The 14,860-nt window shown below is 47.6% G+C and overlaps 1 protein-coding gene across 1 annotated transcript in view; it reads right to left on the bottom strand.

Moving 5' to 3' along the window:
- The window catches only part of myo10l3 (myosin X, like 3), a 159,101-nt gene that overhangs the window by 41,695 nt on the left and 102,546 nt on the right, over positions 1-14,860 (bottom strand). The window contains exons 20-23 of the mRNA XM_029702003.1: positions 14,340-14,454; positions 8,008-8,114; positions 6,034-6,543; positions 4,887-5,931 (exon numbers count right to left, since the gene is read on the bottom strand). Coding sequence (XP_029557863.1) covers positions 4,887-5,931; positions 6,034-6,543; positions 8,008-8,114; positions 14,340-14,454 — 1,777 coding nt within the window. The remainder of the gene's footprint in view (positions 1-4,886; positions 5,932-6,033; positions 6,544-8,007; positions 8,115-14,339; positions 14,455-14,860) is intronic.

Raw genomic sequence — 14,860 nt, 5'->3', positions numbered from 1 at the left:
AGGGCCACCGTGCAGAGGGCCACCGTATCTCAGACACCCAGAACAGAAATCATGCATAATATCGTCTGATGCTGGATTTCTGTTGCGTGCATCCGTCCACAAGAGATTATTACAGAGCAAAAGGTATTTGACTGGAAGGCCTATGTCTATTAGTAACGTAGGGGACATCTTCCAATTCAACTCTGCACCCTGAGATTCAAGAAGGAACAAGTTTGATTCATGTGAGAAGTCATTGACTGATTGAGACTTGAAGGAGTGGAAACGCTGATTAGTGCTCTCAAGCTCATCACCGTGTTGTCTTGGGGACCGTGCTTCTTGCTAATTTTGTTATAAAAATAAGATGTCGGTTTATTATGGATCCCCATTAGTTCCTGCCAAGGCAGCAGCTACTCTTCCTGGGGTTTATTATGGATCCCCGTTAGTTCCTGCCAAGGCAGCAGTTACTCTTCCTGGGATTTATTATGGATCCCCATTAGTTCCTGCCAAGGCAGCAGCTACTCTTCCTGGGGTTTATTATGGATCCCCGTTAGTTCCTGCCAAGGCAGCAGCTACTCTTCCTGGGGTTTATTATGGATCCTCATTAGTTCCTGCCAAGGCAGCAGCTACTCTTCCTGGGGTTTATTATGGATCCTCATTAGTTCCTGCCAAGGCAGCAGCTACTCTTCCTGGGGTTTATTATGGATCCCCATTAGTTCCTGTCAAGACAGCGGCTGTCTTAGACAGACAGCTCAGTGCATTCAACATGTCAATACCTCTCATAAATACAAGTAGTGATGAAGTCAATCTCTCCTCCATTTTGAGCCAGGAGAGATTGACATGTATATTATTAATATTAGCTCTCTGTGTACATCCAAGGGCCAGCCGTGCTGCCCTGTTCTGAGACAATTGCAATTTTCCTAAGTCCTTTTTTGTGGCTACTGACCACACGACTGAACAGCAGTCCAGCTGCAACAAAACTAGGTTCTGTAGGACCTGCCTTGTTGATAGTGTTGTTAAGAAGGTAGAAACTAGGGCCTGTAGGACCTGCCTTGTTGATAGTGTTGTTAAGGTAGAAACTAGGGTCTGTAGGACCTGCCTTGTTGATAGTGTTGTTAAGAAGGTAGAAACTAGGGCCTGTAGGACCTGCCTTGTTGATAGTGTTGTTAAGAAGGTAGAAACTAGGGCCTGTAGGACCTGCCTTGTTGATAGTGTTGTTAAGAAGGTAGAGCAGTGCTTTATTATGGACAGACTTCTCCCCATCTTAGCTACTGTTGTATCAATATGTTTTCACCAGGACAGTTTACAATCCAGGGTTACAGCAAGCAGTTTAGTCAGCTCAACGTGCTCAATTTCCACATTATTTAGTACAAGATTTAGTGAATGTTTTGTCCCAAATACAATGCTTTTATTTTTTAAATATTTAGGACTAACTTATTCCTTGCCACCCATTCTGAAACTAACTGCAGCTCTTTGTTAAGTACTCGGGGCAGTGGTCTAAGGCATCGCAGCGCAGCGCAAGCTGTGCCACTAGAGATTCTGGGTTCGAGTCCAGGCTCTGTCGTGGCCGGCCGCGACCGGGAGACCCATGGGGCGGCACACAATTGGCCCAGCGTCGTCTGGGTTAGGGGAGAGTTTTGCCGGCATGGATGTCCATGTCCCATCGCGCACAAGCGACTCCTGTGGCGAGCGTTTGTTTCTGGCATGTCAAGCCTAAGTTTGCTAATCTTGCCAGCGAAAAAAAATTCATTAAAGTAGTTGGTAATATCACTGGGTTTTGTGATGAATGAGCCATCTGATTCAATGAATGATGGAGCTGAGTTTGCCTTTTTGCCCAAAATTTCATTTAAGGTGCTCCATCATTCTCTGTCATTTATCTTTGTTTCATAGTGTCTTCTTCTTTTTATTCGGTTTAGTCACACAAATTCTCAATCTGCAGTACGTTAGTTAAATCGGTTGTGCAGCCAGACTTATTAACTTCCCGTTTCCTTCATCTCTCTCAACCCTAAAATGTTTCAACTCCTCATCAATCCAATACTTCTAAGGCACCATTGTTTTGGGTCGGCTGGGATCCATGTACCACTGTACCACTTCCTTTGCTTTTAGTTAATTGATAAATATAATCTATTAACCTGTTTGGGGGCAGTATTTTAGAGGTTTTAACATGTCTATTGTTGAAAGCAATCTTACTTTACAGCATTTTTTTCACACCTGCCGAAAGCTTTTGCACAGCATTGTATGTAGCTGGTACAGAACTACAGTTGAAGTCGGAAGTTTACATACACTTAGGTTGGAGTCATTAAAACTCATTTTTCAACAAATCCACAAATGTCTTGTTAACAAACTATAGTTTTGGCAAGTCGGTTAGGACATATACTTTGTGCATGACACAAGTCATTTTTCCAACAATTGTTTACAGACAGATTATTTCACTTATAATTCACTGTATCACAATTCCAGTAGGTCAGAAGTTTACATACACTAAGTTGACTATGCCTTTAAACAGCTTGGAAAATTCCAGAAAATTATGTCATGGCTTTAGAACCTTCTGATAGGCTAACATAATTTGAGTCAATTGGAGGAGTACCTGTGGATGTATTTCAAGGCCTACCTTCAAACTCAGTGCCTCTTTGCTTGACATCATGGGAAAATCAAAAGAAATCAGCCAAGACCTCAGAAAACAAATTGTAGACCTCCAAAAGTCTGGTTCATCCTTGGGAGCAATTTCCAAACGCCTGAAGGTACCACGTTCATCTGTACAAACAATAGTACACCAGTATAAACACCATGGGACCACGCAGCCATCATACCGCTCGTGAAGGAGACACGTTCTGTCTCCTAGAGATGAACGTACTTTGGTGTGAAAAGTGCAAATCAATCCCAGAACAACAGCAAAGGACCTTGTGAAGATACTGGAGGAAACAGGTACAAAAGTATCTATATCCACAGTAAAAAGAGTCCTATATCGACATAACCTGAAAGGCCGCTCAGCAAGGAAGAAGCCACTGCTCCAAAACCGACATAAATAAGCCGGACTACGGTTTGCAACTGCACATGGGGACAAAGATCGCACTTTTTAGAGAAATGTCCTCTGGTCTGATGAAACAAAAATAAAACTGTTTGGCCATAATGACCATCGTTGTGTTTGGAGGAAAATGGGGGAGGCTTGCAAGCCCGGAGAACACCACCCCAACCGTGAAGCACGGGGGTGGGGGCATCATGTTGTGGGGGTGCTTTGCTGCAGGAGGTGCTGGTGCACGTCACAAAATAGATGGCCTCATGAGGAAGGAAAATTATGTGGATGTATTGAAGCAACATCTCAAGACATCAGTCAGGACGTTAAAGCTTGTTCGCAAATGGGTCTTTCAAATGGACGATGACCCCAAGCATACTTCCAAAGTCGTGGCAAAATAGCTTAAGGACAACAAAGTCAAGGTATTGGAGTGGCCGTCATAAAGCCTTGACCTCAATCCTATAGAATGTTTGTGGGCAGAGCTGAAAAAGTGTGTGCGAGCAAGGAGGTCTACAAACCTGACTCAGTTACACCAGCTCTGTCAGGAGGAATGGGCCAACATTCACCTAACTTATTGTGGGAATCTTGTGGAAGGCTACCCGAAACGTTTGACCCAAGTTAAACAATTTAAAGGCAATGCTACCAAATACTAATTGAGTGTATGTACATTTCTGACCCACTGAGAATGTGATGAAATAAAGTAAAGTGGTGATCCTAACTGACCTAAGACAGGGAATGTTTACTAGGATTAAATGTCAGGAATTGTGAAAAACTGAGTTTAAATGTATTTGGCTGAGGTGTATGTAAACTTCAGACTTCAACTGTATGTGGTACAGTAGTATGTAGTTGGTACAGTAGTATGTAGTATGTAGTTGGTACAGTAGTATGTAGTTGGTACAAACACCATGCTCAGTTGGTAGAGCATGGTGTGTGCAACGCCAGGGTTGTGGGTTCGATTCCCACGGGGGGCCAGTACAATTTAAAAAAAAAAAAAAAAAAAAAAAAAAAAAAAACAATGTATGAAATGTATGCATTCACTACTGTAAGTCGCTCTGGATAAGAGCGTCTGCTAAATGACTAAAATGTAAATGTATGTAGTTGGTACAGTAGTATGCAGTAGGTACAGTAGTATGTACCATGCAGTTGGTACAGTAGTGTGTACTACGTAGTTGGAATAGTAGTATGTAGTTGGTACAGTAGTATGTAGTTGGTACAGTAGTATGTACTTGGTACAGTAGTATGTACTACATAGTTGGTACAATAGTATGTAGTTGGTACAGTAGTATGTACTACATAGTTGGTACAATAGTATGTAGTTGGTACAGTAGTATGTACTACATAGTTGGTACAATAGTATGTAGTTGGTACAGTAGTATGTACTACGTAGTTGGTACAATAGTATGTAGTTGGTACAGTAGTATGTACTACATAGTTGGTACAATAGTATGTAGTTGGTACAGTAGTATGTACTACATAGTTGGTACAATAGTATGTAGTTGGTACAGTAGTATGTACTACGTAGTTGGAATAGTAGTATGTAGTTGGTACAGTTCTTGATCTTCAGATCTTGAAAAAAGCGGATGCTAAATGACTAACATATAAACGCAGTACAGGTATATATATATGCAGTACAGGTATATAAATGTAGTACAGGTATATAAATGCAGTACAGGTATATATATATATGCAGTACAGGTATATATATATGCAGTACAGGTATATAAATGCAGTACAGGTATATATATATGCAGTACAGGTATATAAACGCAGTACAGGTATATAAACGCAGTACAGGTATATATATATATGTAGTACAGGTATATAAATGCAGTACAGGTATATATATATGTAGTACAGGTATATAAATGCAGTACAGGTACGTAAACATGCGACTCACAGAGTCTGAGCTGCCTCTGAAGGAGTCCAGGCTGTTCTGAGTACAGGATGATTTCCTCAGCACGTCCTCATCAGTAGCATGTCCGTCAATGATACTGGCTACGTCTCCAGAGCCTGTATTCCCCTGCACCTCCTCAAACTCCTCCTGGTCGCAGTATGACTCTGTGTCTGGTAGGATGCTGAATGACACCTCCTCTCTCACCTCCCTGGCCCCTGGGACAGGCACCGTGGGCACTAGCTCCACTCTCCTGACTGGCACAACCTCTGGGAATCTGGAGGGTACCACGTCTCTTCTAGTTGGCATAACATCTACCCTGGCGCAGGGTCTGTCGTGTACCACGTCCACTCTTCTGGGTACACTGTTTGTCTCTGGAGCCACCTCTATTCTCCTGGTGGGTTGGTGACAGAGAGCCTTACCACCTCCGTTGGTGAGGGCAGGGAGAGGAGGAGCAGGGTGGTGTGCAGGGGCAATAGAGGTGAGGGGGTAGTAAACAGGGGGGCAACACGGGGTCTGCGAGAGGGCCAGGGCATGTGCTACCAGACTCTCAGCGAAGGCAGCAGGAGAAGGAGGGAGAGTGGAGAAGACCTCCTGGTCCAGAGGAACCTCCGCGGGTAGAGGGAAGTCAGGCAGGAGGATACCGTTACCGAGACACTCCTCCTCAGCATGGAATCCCTCGTCCACCTCCTCTTCCTCGACCGGGGCCAGGGGAGCGGTGCTCTCTGAGGGGTCGTGGAGGTTCTCCTCGCTGGACAGACTCTGTTCCAGACCCCCAAAGTCCAGGAGCTCCAGGAACTCCGTGGCCACGCGAGACGCCTCCTTCTCCAGCCGGTAGATCTCTGCGTCTCTCCTCTGCCGGAGCTCCTCCCTGCTTCCTCCCAGGCCGTCCCCTAACATGGACACCCCGTCCTCCTTCTGGCGCTGCAGCCTCTCAATCTCCTTCTCCAACCGAAGGATCTCTTCCATCTGACGAGACTCCTCCTCGGAGGTGTGGGGGTGCAGGGACACCTCCTTATGGGGAGCAGGAGAATCCAACCCCAGGGAGTTCCTAAGTGGAGAGAAGAAGAGGAAGATGATTAGAAGATGAAGAGTAAAGACAGAGGGCTGTAGACAGACTGGAATGACAGACGGCACACTGCTACTAGTGTACCTGTTGTTGGCTGTAGCGCTCTCTGCGTCTTTTACTTGCTGTCCGTTGCAAAGCTCCTCCTCTTTTCTCTTCGCTGCTTCCTGCTCCTTTTGTAGTCTCAGTCTCTCCTCCTCCTTCCTCCTCCTCACCTCCTCCAACTCCAACACCCTCAGTCTCTCCTCCTCCTTCCTCCTCACCTCCTCCAGCTCCAACACCCTCAGTCTCTCCTCCTCCTTCCTCCTCCTCACCTCCTCCAGCTCCAACACCCTCCGTGTCTCCTCTTCCTCTTGTCTCTTCTCTTCCTCCAGCCTCCTCCTCTCCCCCTCTACCTGCCTTCTCTCCTCCTCCTCCTCTCTCCTCTTCTTCTCCTCAGAGAGGTGGCGATAGAGGCCTCGGGCCAGCCGACCACGCTGGCGTTTCTGTAGAATGACAGCGGCGGTGCGGAGACGAAGGAACACACGTCTCCAGAAGTGAGCTCTGTAGTTCTTCTGGATAGTGACGGTGCTGGCCAGGACCCTCTTATAGCGCTTCCTACAGGAGGGGGAAACACAATGCGTAGTGAGTGACTATATCTTATTATTCTTGAGGTACTGTCTGATAATTGGTGTGCTTCAAAATGGCATTATCTTTACAGTTTAACGGCATTAATGGCATTATCTTTACAGTTTAATGGCATTATCTTTACAGTTTAACTCCATTAATGGCATTATCTTTACAGTTTAACGGCTTTAATGGCATTATCTTTACAGTTTAATGGCATTATCTTTACAGTTTAATGGCATTATCTTTACAGTTTAACGGCTTTCATGGCATTATCTTTACAGTTTAATGGCATTATCTTTACAGTTTAACGGCTTTCATGGCATTATCTTTACAGTTTAATGGCATTAATGGCATTATCTTTACAGTTTAATGGCATTAATGGCACTGTCCCTCAGTGTTCGTCTTTCCGCCGACTACCATTTAGACACACATTATCAGACTGTCCCTCAGTGTTCGTCTTCCAACAACACTGTCACGCCCCTCACAGAATAAATCGGTATTAAACAAACAGTCACTCCCCCCCAGCCCTCCTAGTCACTCCACCCAGCACTCTCCCCAGTCACTCCACCCAGCACTCTCCCCAGTCACTCCACCCAGCACTCTCCCCAGTCACTCCACCCAGCACTCTCCCCAGTCACTCCACCCAGCACTCTCCCCAGTCACTCCCCCCCAGCACTCTCCCCAGTCACTCCCCCCCAGCACTCCTAGTCACTCCCCCCAGCCCCCCTAGTCACTCCCCCCCAGCCCTCCTAGTCACTCCCCCCCAGCACTCCTAGTCATTCCACCCAGCACTCCTAGTCACTCCCCCCCAGCACTCCTAGTCACTCCCCCAGCCCTCCTAGTCACTCCCCCCAGCACTCTCCCCAGTCACTCCCTCCCAGTTCCCCCAGTCACTCCCTCCCAGCCCCCCCAGTCACTCCCTCCCAGCCCGCCCAGTCACTCCCTCCCAGCCCCCCCAGTCACTCCCTCCCAGCCAGCCCCAGTCACTCCCCCCCAACCCCCCCAGTCACTCCCTCCCAGTTCCCCCAGTCACTCCCTCCCAGCCCCCCAGTCACTCCCTCCCAGCCCCCCCAGTCACTCCCTCCCATCCCCCCAGTCACTCCCTCCCAGCCCCCCCAGTCACTCCCTCCCAGCCCCCCCAGTCACTCCCTCCCAGCCCCCCCAGTCACTCCCTCCCAGCCAGCCCCAGTCACTCCCCCCCAGCCCCCCCAGTCACTCCCTCCCAGTTCCCCCAGTCACTCCCTCCCAGCCCCCCCAGTCACTCCCTCCCAGCCCCCCCAGTCACTCCCTCCCATCCCCCCAGTCACTCCCTCCCAGCCCCCCCAGTCACTCCCTCCCAGCCCCCCCAGTCACTCCCTCCCAGCCCCCCCAGTCACTCCCTCCCATCCCCCCAGTCACTCCCTCCCATCCCCCCAGTCACTCCCTCCCAGCCCTCTCCCCAGCAGTACCCACCTTGCCACATAGCTGAGTATGTGTGCCCGGATCACCATTCCCGCCTGTCTCCGCACCTCTTCCCTCTCCTTCTCCAGCCTGAGTTCCAGCTCTTCCTTCAGGAACACCTGCAGGACATGACACACGGCGCACGGCCAGGCCCGCACGGTCCGGCCCGGCAGAGAGAGGGATGGAGGTTAGTTCCTGTAGGATAGTTAGTTCTTCTTGATAAGGTCTGGATGCAGTCCGTTTATGCCCAGCTGTTTGCTGCAGAGCTCCTAGCTGTTAGCTACTCTCCCTGCTAGCTGTTAGCTACTCTCCCTGCTAGCTATTCTCCCTATTAGCTACTCTCACTGTTAGCTGTTAGCTACTCTCCCTGCTAGCTGTTAGCTACTCTCCCTGCTAGCTATTCTCCCTATTAGCTACTCTCACTGTTAGCTGTTAGCTACTCTCCCTGCTACTCTTCCTCTCTCTGGGTTAAGTCCTCTTGGACTGGGACCGACCGGCCGGTTGACTCTGCTAGTTTCAGCTACTGTCACAGAGCTATAGCTACTTTTCTGGCTATTCTCCCTGACTGTCACTGCAGAGAGCCCCGCGGGAAAACAATATGACGGTTCTGCTACTGCAAAGAGTCAGTGTTGTGTTGTTAGTCCCACAGCTAACATCCTGTCTGTGTTCTGGATCTCTGGCTTCTTACAGACTACTAAGAGAGGAGGCAGGAGAGAGACAGGAGGGGAGGAGGCAGGGCGAGGAGGCAGGGCGAAAGAGAGAGAGAGAGAGAGACAGGAGGGGAGGAGGCAGGGCGAGGTGGCAGGGCGAGAGAGAGAGGAGGAGGCAGGGCGAGAGAGAGAGACAGGAGGGGAGGAGGCAGGGCGAGAGAGAGAGACAGGAGGGGAGGAGGCAGGGCGAGAGAGAGAGACAGGAGGGGAGGAGGCAGGGCGAGAGAGAGAGAGAGAGACAGGAGGGGAGGAGGCAGGGCGAGGAGGCAGGGCGAGAGAGAGAGACAGGAGGGGAGGAGGCAGGGCGAGAGAGAGACAGGAGAGACACAGGAGGGGAGGAGGCAGGGCGAGGAGGCAGGGCGAGGAGGCAGGGCGAGGAGGCAGGGAGAGAGAGAGAGAGAGAGACAGGAGGGGAGGAGGCAGGGCGAGGAGGCAGGGCGAGAGAGAGAGACAGGAGGGGAGGAGGCAGGGCGAGGAGGCAGGGCGAGGAGGCAGGGCGAGGAGGCAGGGCGAGAGAGAGAGAGACAGGAGGGGAGGAGGCAGGGCGAGAGAGAGAGAGAGACAGGAGGGGAGGAGGCAGGGCGAGAGAGAGAGAGACAGGAGGGGAGGAGGCAGGGCGAGAGAGAGAGAGACAGGAGGGGAGGAGGCAGGGCGAGAGAGAGAGAGACAGGAGGGGAGGAGGCAGGGCGAGAGAGAGACAGGAGGGGAGGGGGCAGGGCGAGAGAGAGACAGGAGGGGAGGGGGCAGGGCGAGAGAGAGACAGGAGGGGAGGAGGCAGGGCGAGAGAGAGACAGGAGGGGAGGGGGCAGGGCGAGAGAGAGACAGGAGGGGAGGGGGCAGGGCGAGAGAGAGACAGGAGGGGAGGAGGCAGGGCGTGAGAGAAAGAGACAGACGGGTTTGGGAGGGGAGTTGCACAGGCAGAGAGAGATTGAAATTGAAAGGGAGAGACACTAGAAGGGAGGGGACAGGATGGCACTCTTCCAAGAGCAGGCCACTCCCCTCCTCATGGAAGAGCATTCCACTGGGGCTAGTTAACCCCTCCCTGACTGAATACTGTAGGTACCACTCCCCTCCTCATGGAAGAGCATTCCACCGGGGCTAGTTAACCCCTCCCTGACTGAATACTGTAGGTACCACTCCCCTCCTCATGGAAGAGCATTCCACTGGGGCTAGTTAACCCCTCCCTGACTGAATACTGTAGGTACCACTCCCCTCCTCATGGAAGAGCATTCCACCGGGGCTAGTTAACCCCTCCCTGACTGAATACTGTAGGTACCACTCCCCTCCTCATGGAAGAGCATTCCACTGGGGCTAGTTAACCCCTCCCTGACTGAATACTGTAGGTACCACTCCCTTCCTCATGGAAGAGCATTCCACTGGGGCTAGTTAACCCCTCCCTGACTGAATAATGTAGGTGCCACTCCCTTCCTCATGGAAGAGCATTCCACCGGGGCTAGTTAACCCCTCCCTGACTGAATAATGTAGGTACCACTCCCCTCCTCTTGGAAGAGCATTCCACTGGGGCTAGTTAACCCCTCCCTGACTGAATACTGTAGGTACCACTCCCCTCCTCCCTCCCCTCCTCATGGAAGAGCATTCCACCGGGGCTAGTTAACCCCTCCCTGACTGAATACTGTAGGTACCACTCCCCTCCTCATGGAAGAGCATTCCACCGGGGCTAGTTAACCCCCTCCCTGACTGAATACTGTAGGTACCACTCCCCTCCTCTTGGAAGAGCATTCCACCGGGGCTAGTTAACCCCTCCCTGACTGAATACTGTAGGTACCACTCCCCTCCTCCCTCCCCTCCTCATGGAAGAGCATTCCACCGGGGCTAGTTAACCCCTCCCTGACTGAATACTGTAGCTCCCCCCCCCTACTCCCCAACCTGCCCCCCCCCAGCCCTACTCCCCCCCCCCCCCCCCCCCCCCCCAGCTTCCCCCCCCAGCTCCTGTTTCTCCTCTACACTCTCCGAGTCACAGAGAGGAAGCTTCCTGGACAACATCCTTCCTTCCTTCCCACATCCTATGCTGCCACCCTACCGTCCAGTCCTAACTTCCTCATCACACAATCAGACATGGATATAATTAGACCGTTCTACACAGGAAATGCAATCCCAACCTCTACTTTCAAACCCACCTTACTTTCCTACCGTTAACCCCCAAAAAATATGGCACTGATAACCAAAACACTACGCACAAAAGGCATGACACATAATTGTGGGCAGCAACATTCACTTGGGATATTGTATGGTCTGTGAATCTCTGCCCCCAACTCAATGTGCATCCAGAGTTTACAGAGGATAAAAGGCCTTGGACGAAACTGTTCATCTCTAGGGATTAATATAAGGTCTGTGTACAATTTACACTGTCAATAAACTCAAACAACACTGTCAACAAACTAACATTACACTGTCAATAAACTAACATTACATTACACTGTCAATAAGCTAACATTACATTACACTGTCAATAAACTAACATTACATGGTCAATAAACTAACATTACATTACACTGTCAACAAACTAACATTACACTGTCAACAAACTAACATTACATTACACTGTCAATAAACTAACATTATGTTACACTGTCAATAAACTAACATTATGTTACACTGTCAACAAACTAACATTACACTGTCAACAAACTAACATTACACTGTCAATAAGCTAACATTACACTGTCAACAAACTAACATTACATTATACTGTCAACAAACTAACATTACACTACACTGTCAACAAACTAACATTACACTACACTGTCAACAAACTAACATTACATTACACTGTCAACAAACTAACATTACATTACACTGTCAACAAACTAACATTACATTACACTGTCAACAAACTAACATTACATTACACTGTCAATAAGCTAACATTACACTGTCAACAAACTAACATTACACTGTCAATAAGCTAACATTACACTGTCAACAAACTAACATTACATTACACTGTCAACAAACTAACATTACATTACACTGTCAACAAACTAACATTACATTACAGTCAACAAACTAACATTACACTATCAACAAACGAACATTACATTACACTGTCAACAAACTAACATTACGTTACACTGTCAACAAACTAACATTACACTGTCAACAAACTAACATTACACTGTCAACAAACTAACATTACACCGTCAACAAACTAACATTACACTGTCAACAAACTAACATTACACTGTCAACAAACTAACATTACACCGTCAACAAACTAACATTACACCGTCAACAAACTAACATTACACCGTCAATAAACTAACATTACACTGTCAACAAACTAACATTACGTTACACTGTCAACAAACTAACATTACACTGTCAACAAACTAACATTACGTTACACTGTCAACAAACTAACATTACGTTACGCTGTCAACAAACTAACATTACGTTACACTGTCAACAAACTAACATTACACTGTCAACAAACTAACATTACACTGTCAACAAACTAACATTACACCGTCAACAAACTAACATTACACCGTCAACAAACTAACATTACACTGTCAACAAACTAACATTACACCGTCAACAAACTAACATTACACTGTCAACAAACTAACATTACATTACACTGTCAACAAACTAACATTACATTACAGTCAACAAACTAACATTACATTACACTGTCAACAAACTAACATTACACTATCAACAAACGAACATTACATTACACTGTCAACAAACTGACATTACACTGTCAACAAACTGACATTACATTACACTGTCAACAAACTAACATTACATTACACTGTCAACAAACTAACATTACATTACACTGTCAACAAACTAACATTACATTACACTGTCAACAAACTAACATTACATTACAGTCAACAAACTAACATTACATTACACTGTCAACAAACTAACATTACACTATCAACAAACGAACATTACATTACACTGTCAACAAACTGACATTACACTGTCAACAAACTGACATTACACTGTCAACAAACTGACATTACATTACACTGTCAACAAACTAACATTACATTACACTGTCAACAAACTAACATTACATTACACTGTCAACAAACTAACATTACATTACACTGTCAACAAACTAACATTACATTACACTGTCAACAAACTAACATTACACTGTCAACAAACTAACATTACACTGTCAACAAACTAACATTACATTACACTGTCAACAAACTAACATTACATTACACTGTCAACAAACTAACATTACACTGTCAACAAACTAACATTACACTGTCAACAAACTAACATTACACTGTCAACAAACTAACATTACACTGTCAACAAACTAACATTACACTGTCAACAAACTAACATTACACTGTCAACAAACTAACATTACACTGTCAACAAACTAACATTACACTGTCAACAAACTAACATTACACTGTCAACAAACTAACATTACACTGTCAATAAACTAACATTACACTGTCAATAAACTAACATTACACTGTCAATAAACTAACATTACACTGTCAATAAACTAACATTACACTGTCAATAAACTAACATTACACTGTCAACAAACTAACATTACATTACACGGTCAACAAACTAACATTACACTGTCAATAAAATAACATTAATGTATCAAAATCCAGAAAAGAGCTGTTAAATTCTACCACCACCTAAAAGGAAGCGATTCCCAAACCTTCCATAACAAAGCCATCACCTACAGAGAGATGAACCTGGAGAAGAGTCCCCTAAGCAAGCTGGTCCTGGGGCTCTGTTCACAAACACAAACAGACCCCACAGAGCCCCAGGACAGCAACACAATTAGACCCAACCAAATCATGAGAAAACAAAAAGATAATTAAACAAACTGAGCAAACTAGAATGCTATTTGTCCCTAAACAGAGAGTACACAGAGGCAGAATACCTGACCACTGTGACTGACCTAAACTTAAGGAAAGCTCTATGTACAGACTCAGTGAGCATAGCCTTGCTATTGAGAAAGACCGCCGTAGGCAGACCTGTCTCTCAAGAGAAGACAGGCTATGTGCAACACTGCCCACAAAATGAGGTGGAAACTGAGCTGAACTTCCTAACCTCCTGCCAAATGTATGACCATATTAGAGACACATATTTCCCTCAGATTATACAGACCTGGTCATGCTACACATCTTTATTCGCCCACCACCATTCTACACCTCATCCCTCTGGGGGGTATTACAGTGTGTCATGGATCTAACACTAAGTTAGAGGGGTCCTGCATCATATTACAGTGTGTCATGGAGCTAACACTGTAAGTAAGACCGCCATGGCGCCAGGCAGACCGCCATGGCGCCAGGCAGACCGCCATGGCGCCAGGCAGACCGCCATGGCGCCAGGCAGACCGCCATGGCGCCAGGCAGACCGCCATGGCGCCAGGCAGATAACCAATACGTGGCTGATGAGGAAGGCTTGTAAAAGATGAAGCCCTATGTAAGGAAGAGAGAAGACCTGATCCTGTCCCAGCTGTGGGTTTGTTGTTAGCCTGAAGCTGATGCTCCTTTGGTCCCTGTAACTCTACCCTGTTCAACCCTGTAAACCCCCTGGGTCACAGTACACGCAGCAGAGTACGCCGTGTAAGAGTGTGATGGTGTTGTCAGAGTCACGGGGCCAGCGTACCTTAGTCTTCCCCTGCTGCCAGTCTCTCTTGGCGGGGTCGTATGACATCAGCAGTTCTGTGCACATCCCTCTCTGGTCGTCTGTTGGACGCTTGTCTTTCAGGATCATCTTGTACCTGCACAGGGAACAGAGACGCACACAGGTCAGACACAGATTCGACGGGTCAGTCACAGATCCGACGGGCCAGACACAAATCCGACGGGTCAGTCACAGATCCGACGGGCCAGACACAGATCCGACGGGCCAGACACAGATCCGACGGGCCAGACACAGATCCGACGGGTCAGTCCCAGATCCGACGGGTCAGTCCCAGATCCGACGGGCCAGACACAGATCCGACGGGCCAGACACAGATCCGAAACAGATCCGAGTGTGTCAGACAAATCAAAACGGACCAGAGAAATCAAACGGGTCAGACAAGGGCCAGACGTGTCGAAGGACGTGACATGACACCCAGACAGTTGACAGCAGCACAATAGGTAATCAACACGAGCTCAATGACCCAGGTGAACGCTGAGTCC

The sequence above is a fragment of the Salmo trutta genome, chromosome 20, assembly GCF_901001165.1.
Source record: "Salmo trutta chromosome 20, fSalTru1.1, whole genome shotgun sequence".
NCBI lineage: Eukaryota > Metazoa > Chordata > Actinopteri > Salmoniformes > Salmonidae > Salmo > Salmo trutta.
This window is presented reverse-complemented; position numbering and strand designations above follow the sequence as displayed.